Below are 24487 nucleotides of genomic sequence, written 5' to 3' on the forward strand. Positions count from 1 at the left end.
TTTAATATAATGTTAGGTGCTTTCAAGTGAAAAGTAGTTTTATGGTGGTATAAACATACAGATTTCGATCCTTCATGAAAAATACTCAAAATATATGTAATTGTTCCAGATTGTCCCCAAAGCCTCTGCAGCAGTTTTTCAGGCAACACAGCTAAAGTGGGAAGGAAGTATTGCCTGTAATTGTCATTTTGCTCCTTCAGTGGGAGCAGGAAAAAGAATGAATCTAACCCATTATAATGCACATGCATTTTTAAATACGTGTTACTGCTGCAGCAGTAGTCTACACACTTGCAGTGAGAGCATGCCTTTTCTTTTCTTTTCTCCTTCACATTAGTAATAATCTCATTCTCACTTCTCCCCTTGACACACCTATCTTCTTACTCAATTTCTCAGCCAGTCTACCTTCAACTCTTTCCTCTTTACTGGGTGCTATTCCCTTGTGAAAAGCTGTCTATTGCATAATTTGTTATCTCAATTTTAAACATAAATACAGTAAATTACATAAAATTAAAATCTTAAATGATTTAGCTGAAAGTTTATAACTATTTTGTACTCTGAAATAAATTATTATTATTATTACTTCTGTTACTACTTTAACCTGTACCCTCTGGGATCCAAAGTGGCTCATTATTTATATAATCTGGAATGTGCTAGCCTGGAATTTTTCCTACTTTTAATCTGTTAATATAGGCCTTAGTCCACTTTTTAAAGGTTTCTGTTTATTTGGAGTGGGAAAATGTGACCAGTGTGGTTCCAGGCGTAGCTACTTGTGCCAGAACAATAAAATTAAGCAGCTGGCATGTTGTAGGTGGCGTGTGTCACAGAAATGCATTTTCCTCCTTGAAACTAGAAATGAGTAGAGATTTGTCATTTGAACAATGATCATCTTCAACGGATCTGGGTAGTGGAGAGACATAATAATCCTTTCTGAGAGCTGAGGAAAGCAGTGTCAAAAGAACAGTACTGGCAGCAAGGGAGTAACTGCAGTGAGGGCCATTGAGCTGTGTCCTGCCTTTCATCCAAGAAATGTCCATTTATTTGAGTGGAAAATCTGAACCACTGAACTTCTAGGTTTGGATGCTTGTGCTACAAAAAATGTAAAAAGTAAGGAGAAGTATGATTAGGCATGGAAAGCAGCAGCAGCTTTTGATTTCCTCACCTTCTTTGCAAATGTGGATCAGTGGTAGAAGCTACACAGAGAAATATTGTGTTCTAAATTAAAGTGGAGACTTTTTTTCCAATCCCACCTCTCCCCGCCCCCCAAAAAATCAACTCGACAATAACCAGGATGTGGTGTCCCACGTTCATTTATGAAGCAATAACAACATTTTATTATGGTCCAAAGACTCTTATTGTACCAGTGGTGTACACAGTATGTAGAATAATGAGATTAACAACACACAAATGGGTAAAATTTACAACAGTTAAAAACTGTTTAAAAACATGTTGGATCCCAGGAGATACAGGTTAAAACTAACAACAGCAATAATGTTCATGGCCAGAATCACTGGGTTGCTGTGAGTTTTCTGGGCTATGTGACCATATTCCAGAAGCATTCTCTCCTGACATTTTTCGCCCACATCTATGGCAGGCGTCCTCAGTGGTTGTGAGATCTGATGGAAACTAGGCAAGAGGGGTTTATATATCTGGAATGTCCAGGATGGGGAAAGAACTCTTGTCTGTGAGGGGCAAGTGTGAATGTTGCAATTGGCCACCTTGATTAGCATTGAATTGCCTTATAGCTTCAAAGCATTGCTGCTTCCTGCATGGGAGAATCCTTTGTTGGGTGGTGTTAGCTGGTCCTGATAGTTTCCTGTGTGGAATTACCCTGTTCTTTATTTACTGTCTTGATTTTAGAGTTTTTTTAATTCAGGTAGCCAGAATTTGCTCATTTTCATGGTTTCCTCCTTTCTATTGAAATTGTCCACATGCTTATGGATTTCAATGGCTTCTCTGTGTAGTCTGACATAGTGGTTGTTAGAGTTGTCCATCATTTCTGTGTTCTCAAATAATAATATGCTGTGTCCAGCTTGGTTCATCAAGGGCTTTGCTGTGGCTAACTTCTCTGGTTGAGTTAGTCTGCAGTGCCTTTCATGTTCCATGCTTTGTGTATGGGCAATGCTGCGTTTGGTGGTCCCTATGGAGACTTGTCCATAGCTGCATAGTATATAGTAGACTCCTGCAGAGTTGAGAGGTTCCCTTTTGTCCTGTAGCATTTCTTGGATTTTTTTAGTGGGTCTGTAGTTTGTAGGTTGTGTTTCTTCACCAGCTTCAGCTTCAGATGTGAGTGACACGTCAGGAGAGGATGCTTCTGGAACATGGCCATACAGCCTGGAAAACTCACAGCAGCCCAGTGATTCCGGCCATGAAGGCCTTCAACAACACACATGTTTCTTTTATTTTTCTCTTTCGTGGATGCCATGCTCTTTGGAAGCTTATTTAGACCAAGTTCTAGCTCGGGCTGTGGTGCAGGCTGGAGAGCGGCTGCAATGAATCACTGCAATGAATCACTCTGACCAGGAGGTCATGAGTTCGAGGCCCGCTCGGAGCCTATGTTTGTTTGTCTTTGTTCTATGTTAAAAGGTATTGAGTGTTTGCCTATAAGTGTAATGTGATCCGCCCTGAGTCCCCTTCGGGGTGAGAAGGGCGGAATATAAATGCTGTAAATATATAAATAAATAAATTTGAGGCTTCCTCCATGTGAATAAATAGGAGTGAATAATAAGGAGTATATGGAGCCTCCGGTGGCTCAGTGTGTTAAAGCGCTGAGCTGATGTACTTGCAGACCGAAAGGTCCCAGGTTCAAATCCAGGGAGCGGATTGAGCACCCGCTGTTAGCTCCAGCTTCTGCCAACCTAGCAGTTCGAAAACATGCCAATGTGAGTAGATCAATAGGAAGGTAACTGCGTTCCATGCAGTCATGCCGGCCATATGACCTTGGAGGTGTCTACGGACAACGCCGGCTCTTTGGCTTAGAAATGGAGATGAGCACCAACCCCCAGAGTCGGACATGACTGGACTTAACGTCAGGGGAAACCTTTACCTTTTACTATATGTCATAATGGGATTTAGAGATACTGAGGGGGAGCAGGGCCAAAAAAAAAAAAAGGTGGGAAGAATGGCTTTAAATCCAATGGTTGAGGAAGATTAAAGACCCACAACTGCCCTTGCCAAGCTGAGGCAAATGAAGCCCTATCCCAAAAGCAGGGCGGCCATGACAGGCTGAGCTAGGCCTCTGTTTCTTTGGCGGGAAATGATTGGCTGGTGGGGCTCACAAAAATAACACAATTCTCTCCACCCTTGTCCCTTGAACCAGCGGTGGTTTGGTGTACACACTGCTCTTTATTTCAATGTTAGTTTTTCTGTGAGAAGTGCCATGCTTTCAAGGAATCCTCAGGGTCCAAAATGAGTGGGAGGAAAGTGTGGATTGAAGGCGGGTAACGTCCCTTTCGGCCCTCTGTGTTCGGTGCCAAAACCATAAAGAGAAGCGAGGCCTTGTGTCCTGCAGCAACTCCAACTGAGGAGAACTTTGCCTGGATTAGAAGAGGCAAATGTTGGCAATCTCTATAATAATTCCTCTCAGGCTGGTCCCCTGGAGCAGGTGCAGGTAGGCCCTTCTTGTGAGACCAGTCAGGTGCCATTGTCAACTGGCGTGTGAGGCATGGATGGCTCCTTTTGCTTCAAAGGGGCTCTGCGGCTGAAAAGGTTTGAGAAACCCTTCTATAGAGGATTAAAAATATAAGGACAGTAGAGTCTCACTTATCCCTCACTTATCCAAGTTTCTGGATTATCCAAGCCATTTTTGTAGTCAATGTTTTCAATATATTGTGATATTTTGGTGCTAAATTCGTAAATACCGTAATTACAACATAACGTTACTGCGTATTGAACTGCTTTTTCTGTCAAATTTGTTGTATAACATGATGTTTTGGTGCTTAATTTGTAAAATCATAACCTAATTTGATGTTTAATAGGCTTTTCCTTAATCCCTCCTTATTATCCAAGATATTCGCTTATCCAAGCTTTTGCCGGACTGTTTAGCTTGGATAAGTGAGACTCTACTGTACTTTGCCATGATGTCTAACTGACTGAAGATAAGAAAAGAAAAGGCTTGCAGGCTATAAGATAAAGGTAAAGGTTTTCCCCTGACATTAAGTCTAGTCGTATCTGACTCTGGATATTGGTGCTCATCGTCATTTCTAAGCCGAAGAGCCGGCGTTGTCCGTAGACACCTCCAAGGCCATGTGGCCGGCATGATTGTATGGAGCGCTGTTTACCTTCCCGCCGGAGTGGTACCTATTGATCTCACATTTGCATGTTTTCAAACCGCTAGGTTGGCAGAAGCTGGGGCTAACAGCGGGAGCTCACTCTCCTCCCTGGATTTGAACCGCCAACCTTTTGGTCAGCAAGTTCAGCAGCTCAGCAGTTTAATCCACTGCACCATCAGGGGCTCTATCTAACCTATAAACTATATATATGGTGTGTGTGTTTATATATAAAATAGAGTCTCACTTATCCAACATAAATGGGCCAGCAGAATGTTGGATAAGTGAATATATTGGATAATAAGGAGGGATTAAGGAAAAGCCTATTAAACATCAAATTAGTTTATGGTTTTACAAATTAAGCACCAAAACAACATGTTATACAACAAATTTGACAGAAAAAGTAGTTCAACACGCAGTAATGCTATGTAGTAATTACTGTATTTACGAATTTAGCACCAAAATATCATGATATATTGAAAACATTGACTACAAAAATGCGTTGGATAATCCAGAATGTTGGATAAGCGAGTGTTGGATAAGTGAGACTCTACTGTACCGCGTTTCCCCAAAAATAAGAGTGTCTTATATTATTTTTTGCTCCTAAAGATATGCTAGATTTTATTTTCAGGGGATGTCTTATTTTTCCATCAAGAAGAATTACATTTATTGTTGAACAGAAAAAAGAACATTTATTATATACTGCGCAGTAGTTGTCATCACAAACCAACATAACCAGACAAACTGAATCTTATCAAGAATTTCTTGTTACTACCATTATTTCCCATGTACAACTGGTATGTATGTACATTTACCGATCCTGCATGCTCTGGTGTTCTGTTTGATGGGCATGCTTCCAAACAATAACTTTGCTAGGTCTTACCTTCGGGGGAGGCCTTATATTTAGCAATTCAGCAAAACCTCTACTACGGTAGGTTTTATTTTCAGGGGATGTCTTATTTTTTGGGGAAAGGTACACATACACACACACAGGCTATATCTGACTTATAAACTGTGGTTACCTGTTCACTGGGTTATAAACAAACCTTGGAGTTATATTAAAAAAATGATTACTTCAAAATTCAAAGAATATGGTCCAACTATTACCCTGCCTAGAAAAAGCTGTCCACTAAACCTGAATGACTGGGTAAGAAGGAGATTAGAGATGAAACCAGAAAATCAATGGTGGAAAGGCTGAAGGAACTGGAAAGATCTGTATTGCAGTTGAGCAGGGAAAACTATCATGAATTGAATGGCCTCAACAAAGCCCAGATATTAATCTGATCAAGAATATAAGACTTGAAAATGACTATTTGCCATCAATCTCTATCCAACCCAAAAGAGCCAGTGCAACTTTGTCTAGAAGAATGTAGGGAAAAATGTAGGAACCAAATTTGAAAAGTATGTAAATACTTACACAAGAAGACTCACAACTGTAAATGCTTGTTCAGGAAGTAATTCTCCCAAGTATTGACCAGGGAATGAGAGATACTTATTCCAGGTTGGTTGGTTTGTTTACTTTTTGTGCCCCAATAAAAATATTCAGACCTTTACTGTGTAGAGCAGGCATGGACAAAGCATCAGCCCTCCAGGTATTGAACTCTATGCCTGGTATAGAGTATCTTGCATACATCAAGTGGTATAAGAGACAATTAAATGTATTCAGGATGTAACATAATAACATGTAGAAAAGCCAAATGGGATGTTAGTATGGATACTTTTATAAGGCACTGTATGTGTGTCTTATAAAGAGAATCAGCACAGAATAGAAGGATAGATTTTAATAAAATGAACACATTTTGGATGTTTTAGCCAATCTGTCTGCGTTGATGTGTGCAGTCTCCCTTTCTTAATTACAGCTAAAGAGTAAGAAAAATAACACAAAATGGCAACTGGAAAACAACAAAAAATACAGTGTGGTAAGTTTGCCAAAATTATTTTATATTCTTGATTTTACTTTGCATCACCTTAGTAGTCTGTCAAGCTTCAAACTTGTGTAGCAAGTGAGAGGGATGATCTTCTGAAATGATTTTAAAAAATACCATGTTGCTATAGGTCTTCAAGTCATTTCTGGCTTATGACATATCTATCAATGGGCTTTTGGGGCTGAGAGGATGTGACTTGACCAAGTCACCCAGTGGGTTTTCATGGCTGAATGAGGGGAATCAAACCTTAATTTCCAGAGTCCAGTGCCAAAACCACTATATACCATGCTGGTTCTCAACACCATATTAGGCAATAATATGATAATTTGATTTCAGCACTTTCTTTCAGCCCTAATGATTTTGTTGTTGTTGTTGTTGTTGTTGTGTCTTCAAATAATGTCCCGCTAATGATGATCCTAAGCTGATCCTTTCACAGGGGGCTATTTGGCAAGATCTGTTCTGAGTGGGTTTGCTTTTGCTCAGAGTGTGTGACTTGCCAAAGCTTGCCAATGGGCTTCCATGGCTAAACAGGGATCCGAACCCTAATTTCCAGAGGCATAGCTCAACATTCAAACCACTACACTACGTTATACTACATTAATTCCTTACCTGGCAGGAATTTTTGTAGAACATCTGGCTCACTTAAAAAAGTAAATTCCTACATGTATCTCTTTTTCTTTACTTATTTATTTGAAAAAAAACTTATTCCCACGAGATAAGATAAGAAATGGTTAAAATAGTAATTTTTACTCAGCATGCAGATTGTGATGGAAACATCAGTTGGACAAGTAACTTTACTGGATCAATTGACAGTTTTCAGTGTGCTTGAAAAAAGTTTACTGGAAATCATTTTATAATCTATTTTCTTTATCCTTATAGAGATTAAAACTGATCTTAATTTACTACTTGAATGTCTTAAGTATCAAATGGACCATCCTGCTTCTCAAAAGGAAGCCTTGCTTACCATTTATTCAGCTTGTCAGCAAAACAGTAAGATGTTGTGTTTTAGCTTTGCTTTGAGATCTGTTCTCTTCAGTTATTAAGTTGGAATCAATTATTTTGAAAGGCAAAGCTTTGTTGTATCTTTCTTTGTTACAGGTAATGCAAGTGATTATTTCCGAGAAATAGGTGGTTTGCTTTTTATACATGGCCTTGCGAAATCAAGTGTGCACAGCATGGTAAAGGAAGCTGCTTTATTTACATTAGGAGGCTTAGCTGAGACAAATGGTAACATGCAAGTTTATTATTCTCAGTTTTTAGTTACATTCTTTAGTTCACTGTATTTGTGTTTGTGTATTTTGCCGACTATGTGATTATGGATATGGTTATAATAATAATAACTTTATTCTTGTATCTCACCTCCATCTCCCCGAAGGGACTTGGGGTGGCTTACATAAAAACAATCCAATCACAACATATATTAACATAATAATAACAACTTTATTATTAACTTTATGGTTCAATCTGTTTAACAATTGCAAAATGTATGTTACATCTTGTTATATTAGCATTCCTCCAAATAGAGCAGTGGTTCCCAGCCTGTGGGTCCCCAGATGTTTTGGCCTTCGACTCCCAGAAATCCTAACAGCTGGTAAACTGGCTGGGATTTCTGGGAGTTGTAAGCCAAAACATCTGAGGACCCACAGGTGGAGAACCACTGAACTAGAGATATCCTCACAGATTATAGAACTGGCTACTCAGAAATAAGCTCAGTTAAATAAAACTGGGCACACTTTCATGTGGGTGCATATAGTGGTTGCATATTAGTTTTGGATTTTGTCATAATTGACTTACTCTGCTACCTGCATTTGTAGAATTTATTACCAAATGTGATTAATTTTGTCTATTTATCAAAATTAATTCACTTACTGTTACAGAACAATCATAAATTTAACAAAGGAATATTTCTTTTGTTTCAGTATTTTCCCAACAGATGTTATGCACTTCGGGACTATTTAAAGATCTTCATAAGGTTTTGACTAACAAGGATTCAAGTGTAAATTTGAAGAGAATGTCTGTTTATGTCTTATTAGTGCTGGTCTCAAACAACAGTAAGATCCTCTGCCCAACTGCATATTAAAATATATCCAGCTGTTCATAAACTCACAATTGATGATGATCACATACAATCAGTCAGTGCTAAGGTCTTCTAATTTTATTGCACTGAAGGAAATTAAACAAGTTATTTTAACTAAGGATATGCTTAGCTGCAAAAATGCACCACACAGGCTTAGACTCTACTCCCAAAGATTGCATAAATTCTACAGATATTTTAATTTGTGAAAGGAAATAGGCAATGCATATGATTTTGGGTAGAATAAAATATCAGATTCCCTCCCCAAAGGGGTTAACCAGAACTGGAGGTTAACAAAGTGTAAAATCGTTTATATTTTATATTTTTCTTAAAATACAATATAAGATAGTTCTATCTGCTGTCACTTACACAAATAATTTTTTCTAACACTTCTGTAAGAAGGATGGCAGACTGCATCCCATCTCAGTAAAAACTTTGAATTCACTGGCAACCAGTGGGGTTAGTGAAGAACCAATGTTATATTCTCCAGTTACTTAGCCTCCACAACGAACTGCCCAGCTATATTTGCATTCTGAATTTCTTTCAAAGCCAGTTTTCATGTGAAGTGAATTACAGCATCTAATGCAGCCATTCTAGGACGCTACAATTTCTCAAAACTTTTACCTGCTTGAACAAAGAGAGAAGTAACTGATCCACACACACATGTACACTATTATATTATATGAGGATGGCTAATACATAACACACTTGTGATGTTTGAAATACTTCATTAGTTTTTAAACATTATTAATTACATGACCATAAATGGTAATTTTTGCAGAGAGTGGACAAACACATGTGAGAGAATCTGGCTGCCTAGATGTTCTGTTGCACTTATTTAGGTAAGCAAAAAAGCTGTGGCGAATAAACTGAGAAAATAAATATCTATAAAATTAAATTTCTATTTTCATTTCATTTTCCACCACCTTCACTCCAACAGAACAATTATTTCAGCATCCCAGGGAAATCTTCTGGATCAAAATATTAGTCAATATCAGCTGTGGTCTTCAGTGTGTAGTACTCTCTGTGCTTGTGTCAATAACCCCCAGAATGGTAATTTTTAAATAATTCAATGCTTTATTTACCTGCTTGCAAATATGAGACAAAATGCAATTAGTTTTCAACACAACTAAATTTGAGGGATTGTGTTCTTATGTACAGATGACAACCAGAGAACCTGCAGTTTGGTTTTTCCATATGCAAAAGACTTGCTACAAAGCTCTATAAAGCCTGAGATAGTGCGTCCAATATGCTCATTCATTGGGCTCACAGTTGCAAACAACTGTAAGTATCGAAGGCTGTATTGATATTTTACTTTCAATTGAATAACATCAGTTATAATACATCACTTGAATACATCAGTTATCATATTTATTACTTTTCTTAGCTATGGGAACAGCCTGAGGAGGCGAGCTAGAATCTTAGTGATACTGTAATCTTAGCATTGAAAGAGATTGTAAGGACCATCTAGTTCACCTCCCTGCCACTACTGTTTTACTGAAACATACCCATCTGACCTCTGTTCAAAGACTGCCAAAAAAAGAGAGAGTCCACCATTGTTTGAGGCAGACTAGCCTGCCGTTGAACAGTTCTTACAATAAAGAAGTTCTTCCTAATGTTAAATTAGCATTGCATTGGCTTTTTTGACTGCATATCACATAGTTTAGCTTGTGGTTTACTAATACCGCTAGATTCTTTTCACTTGTACTGATTTCACACCAGGTGCCACCTGTCATACATTTGTGCATTTCATTTTTCTTGCCTAGCTGTACTTTATCCATACTGAAATTCATTTGGTTAATTTTGGCCCAGGTCTCCAATCTGTCATAATTAATATGAATTCTGCCCCTGTCTTTTGGGGCATTCATTTCCACCACCCCCTATTTGATGTCATTACTAATCCGATAGGCACTCCTTCCATTTTATCGTATGTGTTATTAACAAAGATGTTGCTGCACAACATTGGACCCAGGATAGAATAAAGGTGCCACTTTTCTAGATACTCCTTGTATCTGTTACAGCATAGGTAGCATAGGAAATCTCAAAGGGACAGAGGGGTGAAAAATTTTGCTTCCAATTACACATTGTCCCTCTGCTGCATTAATAAAGCAAGAGAGGTGGCTTTGGTTGTCAAGTTTTAATTTTAATATCTGCATAATTACAATAATAGCAAGTTTTTTGCAACTAATTTCTAAAAATATTATTATGCTTAAACATTTTAACGTTAAATCAAACAATGAAGACTATAGCTGGTAATTTTTATGTTATTCTTTGTTTGTTCAAGCAAAAATACAGTGTGTTTTTGTTTCTATTGGTGGATTGGCTGTGTTGGATAAGCTTCTTGTCAAGCTGACACATAATTCTCTTGAGAATTCTTCAAACACAAAACTTGCTGTAGTGGTGACCAAAACTTTGGATGCCTGTATTACTGATAACCGTGAGTGAACAGACCCAAATATATATTTTGAAACTTTTAGAAAATATAGGTTGTATTACACAATGATATATTGTATTTAAGCACCAGTCAGGCATCCGTATGTCCCCATAGAACAGTGGTTCTTAACCTGTGGGTCCCCAGGTGTTTTGGCCTACAACTCCCAGAAATCCCAGCCAGTTTACCAGCTAGCTGTTAGGATTTCTGGGAATTGAAGGCCAAAACATCTGGGGACCCACAGGTTGAGAACCAGTGCCATAGAATGAGGTGTTCATAGAACATCCACTGATCTTATTGCCAGTGTGCTGCCTTGGTTTATTGACCTTCCTGAAACCTCTGTTAAAAATATTTTATGGTAGTTTAGAGATACTGCAAGGAAGGTGGGACCATACAAAAGTTCCACCATGAAGGTAACTGCCCTCCTTCATTTTCCGAAATCCAAATTTCATCTGTAGCTGTTCCCATCCAACATTGTTACTGCTTCTTTGGTGGATAAGTGGAGAGAAGAGAAGGGGAGAAGCTGATGCATTTGCCTCTGCATGCCTGCCTCGCAACTGGTGAGGCAATTGTTGTTTTGGGAGCAGATGGTTTGGAAAGTGAGGCGGGACAGATACTTTGGTAAAACTTGTGGGACATTGTGGCACTTCATTGCACTTGTAGATCTAGTAAAGCTTAAAGTTATTCAGCAAGTAGAAGCTTGTGGCTTCCCTGTCAGGAATGTAGTAAGTCCACTCAGTCTTTCATTCCAGACTTTAAGAAGCTAAGGTGACAATTCTGCTCTGTAGTAAAGGTTCAAACACATTGGCTAGGTCTTTAAAATCTGGAACACAACTGGATAGCCCTGCATTCCTGACATACGCGTAAAAGCGATCAGCTGCCATCCTCCATGAATAGAAGTTTGAAGTAATTTTCTTCCTTTGTAGTTCCCCTTCTCCCCAGATCTTTCCAAAAGGACTAGGAAATAATTGAGAGTACTAGGAGAAAACTTTAGATAACTGGAAAGAAGATGCCATTAGTCCTCTATTGCAGTATATTTGTCAAATATTTCTGTGTATTCCAAGTTAATGGGTATGCTTTCCTCAATAGCTACAATTGGAATCAGCTTGCCAAAGTACAGTATTGTGCCAAATCTTCTGACTCTGCTATCTAACAACTTTCTGGATCCAGGAGAACAATTTAGTATTATACTTACCCTTGGACATTGTACAGAAAGCTGTGGTAAAATTCTGTTTTATATTTATGCAATTTATGTTAATTTAAAATTGACACTAAGACACAGCTGACATTAGAATTCCACTGCATAATTATATTAGGAAGAAGCCCATTAAAATATTTGTATAATTTGTTTCCTTTTAAAAAGCTATAGATTGGCTATATTTTAAGCTCATTTTTAATGTTATCTAAGGCATGCGGATTTAGGAATATGTCCCACTGAAATACAGAAACCTAATTTTACCCGTTGAAATGGGCCAGCAGAACATCTATCTTTTGTACCTACTAAGAAGTAGAGGGCCCTTTCAGACAGGACCAAAATGTGGGGCCTATTGGGCTTTTACTAGAGGTGTCCAAATGACACAGGAAAAGCCCGGGACTTGTGTGCGGATTTGGGTGCTGTATGGAAGCGCCCAGAGCTAAATAAGCTTGGTGTTACTAATCACCTTTTTTATAGTGGATATTAGGATGGATCATGCTGCCTCCAGGTCCTGAATGTTTAATACAGTGAAAAATAAATATTCACTGCAACTTGCAATTACTGAAAGTTTAAAAAAAAAGAATGTCTAAATGTAATTAATATGTTTCACTGCAATATGAGGCACAAGACTACTTTTCCACAGATTTTCTAAATGTTCTCTTGGCATGACATGAGAGAAGCCTCCCACAGGAGGGTAAAACATCTGGGTGTTCCCTGGACAACGTTCTTGCAGATGGCCCATTCTCTCACATCAGAAGCGACTTGCAGTTTCTCAAGTCACTCCTGACACGAAAAAGAAATATCTCTTGGCTTCTACAAAACATGTATTTACAAGCAACTGCCAATGATAAGTTAGAGTTGACATTGGCCACAAGATAGGAGTAGTTTATGTAATATTCAGCCATTCCCAAATCAATAGAACAAATTGGTGGCTTGAGAACTACAACTAAGAAGCCCCCAAACATGAAGATACTACAGCAGAGTATGTTGACAGACTGTGTACATCAAATTCAGAAATTGTTAATTGAAGCTGTGGTGAAAATTCAAAATTACTTGTACTTAATTGCAAACCTCATGCTTTTCCTTCGGATATACTGGGAGGAACTGCTAATTAATTGTAGAATTTGGACAACTTTGTCTTACTATGACTAATTACTAATACTTTTTAGAAGAAAATCAGTACACTCTGGTGAAGAACAATGGCCTTCCGGTTATGATTCAAGCACTAACTGAATCACAGGATGAAGAACTAAATAAGGCTGCAACCTTTGTGCTACAAAATTGCAAACAGGCCAGTAAGGTTACAATTATTGCCATTTCCTATTCTGAAACCTTCTAGGGCAGGTTTAACCAACCCGTGGCCCATGGGCTGAATGTGGCCCAGGACAGCTATTAATATAATCCATTCTAAATTCTTAGAATTTATCTAAGAATATTTATGTGAAAACATGATTAGTTAGTGTGGGTAAATATGTGGGTCAGTAAAATATAAGTAGCTTCAGTTGTGACCTAGTAAATAGTTTGAAATGTTGTTTATGTGCTATTTTTAATATGTTGATATTGTATTTTTCCAGCACACATACTGCAATTCATTTTACTTATTATTTACAGATTTTACTGTAGAAAACAAGTTTTAGTGACTGGTATTGAGATTGTTACTAACACCATGTGGAAAGTTAGGGATCACCATAAAAAGGAGAATGGAAAGCGGGTGGGGGAGAGAAAAAGAAATGTTTCAGCACTTTTAAGAGTAACAGGTTTTTATTTCAACATTAACTTTCATGGACATAAACCCACTTCTTCAGCTGCACTACAGTGTGCCAATAAATGCGCATATATAATGTCTATTTAGTATTTACACACTTGTGGAGATGGATTGAAATGTAATAACACTCAGAAAGGTATAAATCATTACCCTTGGAGAAATTTTTAAAATATACATAATTTGCATTATATGATACAGGTATTTCATATCCATGCTATAGCTGATGTGTGAAAGTTACTGTTGATACATGAAAACAATAAATCTGCTGACCAAAAGTCAATTGCTCTGGGTTCAAAACTTTCTGTTATTCTTTCTCTAGATTTTATAAACACCAACAGTATAGTGATTTTGAAAGACATGTAGAAAAAGTTTTCATTTACCTGTTCAAGTTTTACCTGACCAGGTTGTTTCATTTACATATGTATAATGTTAGTTTTGAATAAAAAGTTTGTTGAAACATGTTCTTTCTTGTGAAATAGGAATCTATCCCTATTCTTTCCATGTTTTCACCTCAAGTGCCAAAGTTCATTTTAAAAGATGCAGAGCCCAGGAACACAGCTACTTCATTAACTCAGATGCACCAGTATGTGTAGCAGGAAATATAAGGCTTTATTTTTATGAAACATTTTTTTTTTGTTTTTTCAAGTGGAGAAGTTATCATTGCAGTTAAGTGAGCAGCCAGGAAAAATGGATGATGACACGGGAAAATTGGAGATAGATATGCAGAGGAAAAAAATAATTCTTGAAGACCACTGGAAGGGAGCAAGAGAAATTTTACATAGAATCGAAAGGCTTGAAAAGGAGGTACGTCTCTGAATATGGTAATAGATAGAATGGTGTTGAATGAGGGTATAATAACATTTGAAAACATCATCCCTGTTGTCCAGGGTATATAAACTAGCAAGCTAATACAAAGATGAAGGGAGTTACCAAGAAAATTGTTCAGGCTAGATTCTCATCTTGTTTTAGACTAGCCCATGATTTAGATAATGGAAGAGCATTACCTCTGTCTAGTAATCAGAGCAAAAATATCAAGAATAAAGCCTGTATGACAAAGAACATAATATTGTATTATATAAAGCTATGTGGTACTTTAGTTGAAACACTCTACTTACATGAAAATTATTTTATTCCGCCACCTTTCAAAACCACATAAAAAAGGTTTTCTGCTTCAAACAGTATTATATGAATCCCCACTGCTAGACAATCTGGGATAAACAGAAAATCTAGGATAGGATCCTGGGATATAGGGCCTGTTTGGAAAGACCCTGACTTATGGTAACGCTCCCACAGAGCTTTCTTGGAAAGATTTATTTTAGTAAAACTGGGGCCCCTTCCACACAGCTGAATAAAATCTCACATTTTTTGCTTTGAACTGGAATATATTGCAGTGTGGGCTCAGATAACGCAGTTCAAAGCAAATATTGTAAGATTTTCTACCTTAATATTCTGGGTTATATGGCTGTGTGGAAGAGCCCTGGGCTTAAGCAAAATAAATAAATAAATAAAAATGCAAGAAAGTTGATTGCTAATGGCACATTGCAGGCATTTGGTGTAATTCAAATTCTGACCCAGGCCCCTTCCACACCATTGTATAAAATCCACATTGAACTGGATTATATGGCAGTGTGGACTCAGATAACCCAGTTCAAAGCAGATATTGTGGACAATATGCCTTGATATTCTGGGTTATATGGCTGTACGGAAGGGCCCCCAGACAGAATTGAGTGCAATGACTGCAATCCTCTCATATTCTCTCTGCTACTTGTCGCAAAGTCAGAATGGAGCCGTCATTTATTTAAATAGTACATATATTAAATCCATAATTCCTCTTATAGAAGAATAAAAGATGGCCTAGTGCAGGGGTCCTCAAACCTTTTAAGCCGAGGGCCGGTCCACAATCCTTCAGACTGTTGAGGGGCCGGATTATCATTTGAAAAAAATACAAACAAATTCTGATGCACACTGCATATGTCTTATATGTAGTGCAAAAACAACAACAACAACAACAACAACAACAAACAACAAGAACAATGAAAGAACAATACAATATTTAAAAATAAAAACAATTTTAACCAACATACATTTATCAGGATTTCAATGGGAAGTGTGGTCCTGCTTCTGACCAATGAGATAGTCAAGTTAATTAGGGTTGTTGTTGTTGTTGTTGTTGTTGTTGTGTGCCTTCAAGTCATTTCAGACTTTGGGTGAGCCTAAGTCTAAAATGTATTTATTTATTTGTTTATTATTTACTGCATTTATTTACTACATTTGTATCACACCCTTCTCACCCCAAAGGGGACTCAGAGTGGCTTACAAATTATATGTACATATAATATATTATATTATTAGCATAGCACAATATTAGCATTATATATTACTACTAGCTGTGCCCGGACACGCATTGCTGTGGCGAAGTCTGGTGGTATGGGAAATAAAGTATTGAGGAACTGGTGGTAATTAAGGTAAAGGGTAAAGGTTTTCCCCTGACATTAAGTCCATTATAAATGGGTTATATAGCTGTGTGGAAGGGTCTTGAGTCTACACTGCCATAAAATCCAGTTAAAATCAGATAATCTGTATCTTATAGCCAGTGTGAAAGAGGCCTAAGTGAGGCCTGACTCTGCCTATCCCCTGGGCTGAGTGGGTTGCTAGGAGACCAAGTGGGCGGAGCTTAGCCTTCTAACTGGCAGCAATTGGATAAAAACAATTATTCCTCTCCCTCTAATTAGGACTTCATTTTTCTTTTCTTTTTGTTGTATCAACCTAGAGACGTGGATGATGGATTGTGTTGTCAAATTTCGAGGTTGGGGGGCCTGTAGTCTTGTTGTTTTGTGGGTCGCCGTGATGCCATCACTCATTTATATATATATATAGATAGATATTGAACTATACCACTATACTGTAATATTATTAGTAATATTATATGTAATATAGAATATATAATTAATATTATTATATGGTATTATTATTAGTGTTATATTGTATTACATTATAATATTATTATCAATATTATATGTATATACCATATATTATATTATAAAACTGAGGGCAGGGGCCAGGTAAATGACCTCGGAGGGCCGCATCCGGCCCCCGGGCCTTAGTTTGGGGACCCCTGGCCTAGTGCATGTAGAAGTTAGTTTTACCACTCCTCTGCCAGTAAAAGTTCCTAACATACTGCAATGCACATAAACTTGAAAGCAACTATATCCAAGACGAAATTTCATTGTGAAAAGGTTAATATATTGATGGTTTGGGGAATAGTTCTCGAGGTTTTTCCTAATGAGAGGCGCATTGTGTGAATTGAATATTAAAAAGTAGGAACAGCTATTTATAATAAACCATTAGCATGCTATTTCCCCAATCTGAATCTGCTCAGTTAGTCAATTCCAGAAAAAGTAACAAAGGGTTGTGGTCAGAGCCGGTCCAACAATGAGGCAAATTAAGCGATCACTTCGGGCGCAAAACATACGGGGGCGCAGTCGAGACTGCTTTTTCTGTTGATTTCTTGTAAAACATGATGTTTTGGTGCTTAATTTGTAAAATCTTAATGTAATTTGATGTTTAATAGGCTTTTCCTTAATCCTTCCTTATTATCCAACATTTTCTCTTATCTAACGCTTTTATTTTTCAGTGATTGGTTTGGGAGGGGGGCAAAATTCTGTTTGCCTACACTTGAAAAATACCTAGAGCCAGCTCTGGTTGTGGTGTGGTGTGTGTGTGTTCTTTTTGGGGCACGGGTTATCCACTTCATTAGATCCATTTGATAGACTATATTCACAAAAGCCTATAAAAATAACTTGTTTTAATTAAAGTTGGCATGCTTTTTTGACTATGCATATTTTCTTCAGTTGTAATATTTTAAACGCAGGAAAAAAAGAAAAGGCAAATAAATGATGGTGGTAGTCCTCAAGATATCATCCCACAGACTGCATCAAATCACCTTAAAGCAAGTGCAAACAAGGAACAATTTAATAAAAGCATCACATCTACAAAAGTGGAACAACTCGTGAATTCTGTATCTGCTCAGCTGATTGCTGCAAAATTTGTAAATCCTTCTTCTAAGAATGAACTACTAAAGCTTGCCAAAAGAAATTGGACTGATGCTTCAATTAGTCAAAATGAATGTAATAACTACCATCATTCCACAAATAAAATTGGCACAGAATATATAAACAAAGTGCATGTGAGAAGTAAAAACGCTATTTGCGAATCCTGTAAATCTGCTGCTCAGGCAAGGTCAGATTCTACATATAAAATCAAATGGCAGCATTTCAATCACAACTGCAGTTATTGATTCAGACTACATATTAATATTATTGTATTTATTTGTGTATAAACTAATCCCACATATAAGTTGAGGACAGGTTTTGGGGCAAAATTATTATGAAAAGGGTTAAAATTCTACTTTAAATTACATTGGAAGATTTTGAAATAACTCCTTTAAATTTTTGCTTTAACCAGCATCTCTTTTGCTTCTTCATGATTTTTGGGCAGTCCTGAAAATGCAAATCACTTGGGAATTTTATTGTATTAAAATGTAATACCTTAGCATTGTTACAATATAATGTAGGGACATTGTAGTGGTTATGTGGAAGTATGAATGAACAAAACAACTATATATTTTGCACCCACATTTTCATTTCTTATTCCTGCAGAGAATTCTTGTTTGAGCAACCAGATTTTATAATTACAAGCAAGCCTCAACAAGGACAAAATACAGGTAGGCACAGATTCAAATTTCAGATATTACTAAAACGACTGTTCAAAATTGAATTAGAATTAAATGGATGACGAAGAGTCACATACTGTATCTATATGCCATCGCATATCATAGTTTCTCTCATCTAGTAGAATTTCTAAAAATACAGTAGAGTCTCACTAATCCAAGCCTCGCTTGTCCAAGCCTCTGGGTAATCCAAGCCATTTTTGTAGTCAATGTTTCCAATATATCGTGATATTTTGGTGCTAAATTCGTAAATACAGTAATTACAACATAACATTACTGCGTATTGAACTACTATTTCTGACAAATTTGTTGTATAACATGAAGTTTTGGTGCTTAATTTGTAAAATCATAACCTAATTTGATGTTTAATAGGCTTTTCCTTGATCAGTCCTTATAATCCAAGATATTCGCTTATCCAAGCTTCTGCCGGCCCGTTTAGCTTGGATTAGTGAGACTCTACTGTATATTTGAAAAAATTATGAGAAAGAGACATCATCACCACCTCAAAAGACAAGATCATGGGATTTCAGATGACAGTTTTCTTTCCAGCGAAGGAGAGGGAAATGCCACTGGAGGGACACTCTCCTACAACTTTAATCTTCACTTGCTATTTATAAATAAAAATTATGGCAATATCTAATGATGTGTTAATGGATATTAATAATTTATAACATATTAATGGGAAGTAGTAATTCTAATATTAATATTTTCTCTTTCATAGAGCCACAATGTTTAAGCATAACAAGCCAGAGAACAGGACCTATTACTGAAAACCCTAGCATATCAGTGCTAAGGTGCTCAGGTATTTTTTTAAAATATATTGTTTTAAAATCTATATATTATCCATTCCTATACACTATCTGCTTAAAAGGAAGTCACACTGGGTCCACTTCAAGTGGCTATTCAGCCTAGGCTTGTAAAGGATAGCAGCCTATATTTGGGAATTGTCTTGATACTCACAGATTTATTATTTTGAAATACCAAAATTTCCTTTTTATATTTATAGTTGCAAATACTTTGTATTATAAAATAATAATTGTGTCATGAAAATTTGGGCAAAAATTCAATTTGTTTTTGATCAGATAAAAGGAATGTGCCAGGTTTAATATTACATTTACTGAAGACATCATAGTAAATATTTGCTGGTTTTACAACTGTTAAATATGAGAAAACATACATTACAAAATAATGTGTTTGTTGCCATGCAATAAAAAATTAAAAAATAAAAATCAGGCTGAAATATTTCATTGAATAATTTAATGCCATAATTTTTACACATATTTATATGTTGTGTTTTTTCAGGTTGTCAAACGATAGGACTTTCCTTAAATAGCAGAAATTTTAGTAAGATTTTACAGACTTGTCAATATCTGTGTGAGAAACACAGACTTATTCTACAGACTGAAATGAAATATAAAAGGAAGCTTAAAGGATCTATTGTTTTCCATAGAAATACATCTCTAAACTATAATGGTAATTTTGAGAGCCCTTCATAATTTGTATTTATTTTTTAATTTATTTATTTGTAAAGCAGTGAAGGCAGTGAGGAATCCTTAATAGAAAAATGTACTGAGTTCCTTTGAGCCTAAGCTAAATATTTTTACACCACTGTTTCGCTTTTCCATTCCCTATCAAGACGTGTGATCTGCAACACAGTAGAACATATATTTTGCTCATTTAACGAAACTTTTGAGTAGTTTAAAAAAACATAAGAAAAGGTAAGAAGAAGACATAAACATTTCTTGAGTGGAAAGGAGTCACAGGTGGAAAAATGTTTAAGAAGCCCTGCCCTAGGCTACCTCCTCAGCTTTCCCTTAACTGAAACACTGGAACCCTAGGGGCAATATGTTGGTTTATTTCCTAGCTGGCCATTTACTGCATAGTAAACCCAGGATACTACCACCTAAGCAATGAGACTATATTAATGAGAACAAAACTGCCAGATCAGCCTCAATTGTAGGCTCACAGGATGTGTAGAGGCTCTTCCAGTCCCCTGCCCTTCACTTCACAATGCTGAGTGTAGGCTCAGTATACATTGCCTGCCAGTTCTGTAATTAGCAATGCAATAAAGTATTAGTAGAGTAATGGAACCAAAGCAGGCATGTAATTGTGTTTCCTCTTTAGTACAACATCTAGTTATACTGTGAGTCTTCAATAATTTAATATAATTAAATTATATATTCTTTCAAACAGAAAATCCTCAAACCAAACAGAATGTAAGCTGCAAGAAACAAACAGTCAGTGCAAAATATAGCTTTAAAGACCAGGATCAGAATGAAAAATATACTTACTTGCTTGAAGATGAGGTAGTATCTTAATTTTATTGTTATATATTATTGCTTTTTAGATATGTAATGTATTGTTTTTATATGGTGAAGCATTGAATTTTTGCCATTTATGATGTTGTAGACCGCTTTGCGTCCCCTATGTGTGATAAAAACAGTATAGAAATGCAATAAATAAACAAACAAATAAATAATAGTGCCAACTAAAATTTCCACTTCAATCTCTGGGTATAGATCTTATCTCTAATACGGGAAATAGTGTTCTTTGTAGAAAGTGCTATTGATAATCACGGCACATGGATAAACAGGATTAATAACAGCATTATGAATTATTTTATACAATGTATGGATGCTTAGCTTATGAATTCTTTCATTTAAGCCAAGCGATATTTTATTTTTAAAAGATATTTAGATAAATTGATGTTTTATCAATGTATGTACAGTATTCCTTCAAACCTGCTACCTGAGACCAACCTAGTAATAGTCTCTTTCTATTACACTAGCAGCCAGTTAAAAGCAAATATGAAATTTATTATTATTATTATTATTATTGACACAACGACGTTGTATGACACAGCAAACAAGATAGACATGCTGGATTTCGTTTCGCAAAACCACAAGTCGAACACTTCCCAAGTGTCTAGGACTGTGTGATGTATTTTCGGATGATGCGTGCAGATCCCAGCAGGGTGGCCTTTTGCAGTTGGCAGATTGTAATTTTGTCAATGTCTATTGTTTCCAAATGCCGGCTGAGATCTTTTGGCACGGCACCCAGTGTGCCCATCACCACCGGGACCACCTGCACTGGTTTCTGCCAGTCTTTGCAGTTCAATCTTGAGGTCCTGATAGCGGCTGAGTTTTTCCTGTTGTTTTTCGTCAATGCGACTGTCACCTGGGATGGCAACATCAATTATCCAAACCTTGTTCTTTTCCACAACTGTGATGTCTGGTGTGTTGTGTTCCAGAACTTTGTCAGTCTGGATTCGGAAGTCCCACAGTATCTTTGCGTGTTCATTTTCCACGATCTTTGCTGGTTTGTGATCCCACCAGTTCTTTGCTGCTGGCAGGTGGTACTTGAGGCATAAGTTCCAATGGATCATTTGGGCCACACAGTTGTGCCTCTGTTTGTAGTCTGTCTGTGCAATTTTCTTACAGCAGCTGAGGATATGATCAATGGTTTCGTCAGCTTCCTTGCACAGTCTGCATTTTAGGTCATCAGCTGATTTTTTGATCTTGGCCTTAATTGCATTTGTTCTGATGGCTTGCTCCTGGGCTGCAAGGATCAGGCCTTCTGTCTCCTTCTTCAGGGTCCCATTCGTGAGCCAGAGCCAAGTCTTCTCCTTATCAGCTTTTCCTTCAATTTTGTCAAGGAACTTTCCATGCAGTGTTTTGTTGTGCCAGCTGTCAGCTCTAGTTTGTAGTGCAGTTTTCTTGTACTGTTTTTTTGTCTGTTGTGTTTTGAGGAGTTTATTATTTATTATTTATTATTTTGAGGGTTGTTATTATTATTATTATTATTATTATTATTATTATTATTATTATTATTATTATTATTATATTAATACTCCATTATTCCCCTCTCCAAAGGAGACTCAACATGGCTTACAGTAAAACGAATGCAATACAATTTAAAATCTAAAAATATACAAACATTAAAATAGAATTAAATGTTAATGGCATTAAAATAGTTAAAATCCTTTAAACTGATTAAAAACATATTCAGAGCTGTATCAGAAAAGAATGAGAATGATTCTGTTTTAGGAGTTCAAACAGTCACATACTACTTTTATAAACAATATGAAATTGTATTAATCTGTGTCCAACCATAAACCCATCTAGCCCAGTAGTGTGCATTATCACTGAGTGCATCTCTCAAGGATGTTAGGTAAAGGCCAGTTACTTCAGAATTGTAACACTTCTATTTCATAAAACATACTTTAAATTAGATACCGAAAATATTGGGGAAAGGGTGTTTAGCCCTTTCCCTGTTTTCAATTTCCTTTACTAAACCTGATGTTACTGTACCGTATATAGTATATATACTATATATATATATATATATATATATATAGAGAGAGAGAGAGAGAGAGAGAGAGAGAGAGAGATTATATATGCATTTGGTCTGATGCAGAACATAGGATTTTAAGCATGTAAAACATTCCCTTTAGCACTGAACTATAAACCTTCACCAGATGTATATTGTTTTAATTCTTATTGCAGAACACTGAAGTTCCCCTATCAGATATTTCGGCAACAGCTTTTAAAAAAGTCAAACGGAGAACCAGGAAAGATTTTACATCAGAAGAAATAATTTACCTTCTTGATGGTGTAAAGAAAATGGGGCATCACTGGAATACAATTTTGTGGGCATATCCATTTCAAAATGGAAGGACCAATGTTGATCTGGCTAAGAAATACTGCAAATTACAGGTACTGTTATTTCAAATTGATTTTGCAATCTTCCAAAGACACCCAATCCCATCCGATCTTGGAAACTAAGCAGGAAGGACTGCCAATAAATACCAGGGACAGTATGACACATTTCAGAAGAAGGAACTGGCAAAATCACTTCTTGCTATTCCTTGCCTAAGAAAATCCTATGAAATTTGTGGGGTTGCAATACGTTGCCAGGTTATTTGAAAGCCCATTCATTAAAATACTCAGTCTTTTTTGTAGGGGGCGAAGAAGGAAAAGGAAACTTTCACTGTCTTCTACGAATGAAAGTTATCCACTGTTTGTTAATATTTGATTAGGAAGAACAAATGAAATAACACATGATGATGATGATGATTTATTTATAACCCGTCTTATCTCCCTGAAGGGACTCAGGGCGGTTTACAGATAAAAGTAACACAGTGGCAAACATTCATTGTCAAAATGAACAAACAACACCAAAAAAAACTTCAACTATATCTACTACATGAAAAAAAACTTCAACTATATCTACTATCATGAATTATTGTTAGATATATAATGTTTGCATTTAAAAATACACTGAAGTTTGGTTTGTCTTTGTCTTTTTTCTCTTACAGAAGAATGAAAACCAAAAAATATGCGACAGCAAAAGAATACTGTCAAACAACTAGAATTAATTCTGATTTAAGCTCTTCAGCTCATATTTATTTCACAGAGATCATTTCTTTGTTTGTTTCTGAGGATTTAGTTGTATAGGTTCTTTAAATCTTTAAACCAGCAGATTTAATTATTATTAAAAGAATATATATAAGCAATAGTTTCAAATTGTGATACTATTGTAAAAAATTTAGCCACTGTATTTTCAAGTGTTTTACTATATTTAGAAAAAACAAATATTCCTAAAAACATAGATGAACACATATAGATGTGCTTGCTATAAAATACTATTGCAAAAGTTTATGTTAAATATGTGTGGGCTGCACTTTTATTTGTTTTTTATTTAAGCTTTCCTCCCTCTTCACAGCAAACCAAGGCATATGAGTTATAATTCTTTCCCCCCCTTTTAGCATCTCCTGCAATAGCATAGCAGAACTAATTTATTTTCTCCCACCCTTTGCCCTTTTTCTTCATCAGAATAAATAATTAATCCGAAAGAAAATATCTCCTGGCAAATTCATATCTGGTGTTTTTACTGCATGTAGATATGGGCCGCTGCTTTTTCAGGACAAACAGGCATGCAGATTTGCATGAGCATTGTGCATACTGGTTTCAACATAAAGATACGCACTTCAAAGTGATGAATAAAATATAGCAGAAACCCCAACTATAATTAATATCAAAATACTGTATTCTTGTCTTGGTGGGGAAAAGAATTACCTATGTGGTTTCAAGTGGCCCTTTCA

The 24487-nt window shown here is 36.5% G+C and overlaps 1 protein-coding gene across 6 annotated transcripts; it reads left to right on the plus strand.

Annotated features, from left to right (window-relative positions):
• Nucleotides 1–72: 72 nt before the first annotated feature.
• terb1 (telomere repeat binding bouquet formation protein 1) lies at nt 73–24245 on the plus strand. Of its 6 annotated transcripts, none has more exons than XM_062961941.1 (19): nt 73–3607; nt 6125–6184; nt 7070–7180; nt 7289–7417; nt 8110–8241; nt 9046–9106; nt 9205–9317; nt 9426–9548; nt 10549–10701; nt 11785–11916; nt 13060–13185; nt 14302–14459; nt 17527–17894; nt 18314–18378; nt 19106–19186; nt 19687–19857; nt 20578–20690; nt 22890–23099; nt 23702–24245. In XM_062961941.1, exons 2-19 carry the CDS (start codon nt 6151–6153, stop codon nt 23753–23755), a joined length of 2334 nt encoding a protein of 777 aa, XP_062818011.1. In that variant the 5' UTR covers nt 73–3607; nt 6125–6150; the 3' UTR covers nt 23756–24245. The 6 variants fall into 6 exon arrangements, with proteins under 6 accessions (XP_062818011.1, XP_062818014.1, XP_062818015.1 ...); XM_062961942.1 differs by having other exon boundaries at nt 3602–3705; XM_062961943.1 differs by lacking the exon at nt 73–3607 and adding an exon at nt 3914–4131.
• The last annotated feature ends 242 nt before the right edge of the window (nt 24246–24487 follow it).

The sequence above is a fragment of the Anolis carolinensis genome, unplaced genomic scaffold (assembly GCF_035594765.1).
Source record: "Anolis carolinensis isolate JA03-04 unplaced genomic scaffold, rAnoCar3.1.pri scaffold_9, whole genome shotgun sequence".
Lineage (NCBI taxonomy): Eukaryota > Metazoa > Chordata > Lepidosauria > Squamata > Dactyloidae > Anolis > Anolis carolinensis.

Excerpts from the sequence above, each read along its gene's own strand:
- terb1 (XM_062961941.1), top strand. The coding sequence starts at position 6,151 with ATGGCAACTGGAAAACAACAAAAAATACAGTGTG. Across the intron at positions 9,318-9,425 it reads TGTCAATAACCCCCAGAATG|ATGACAACCAGAGAACCTGC; the intron begins GTAATTTTTAAA and ends TCTTATGTACAG. Across the intron at positions 13,186-14,301 it reads ACAAAATTGCAAACAGGCCA|TGGAGAAGTTATCATTGCAG; the intron begins GTAAGGTTACAA and ends TGTTTTTTCAAG.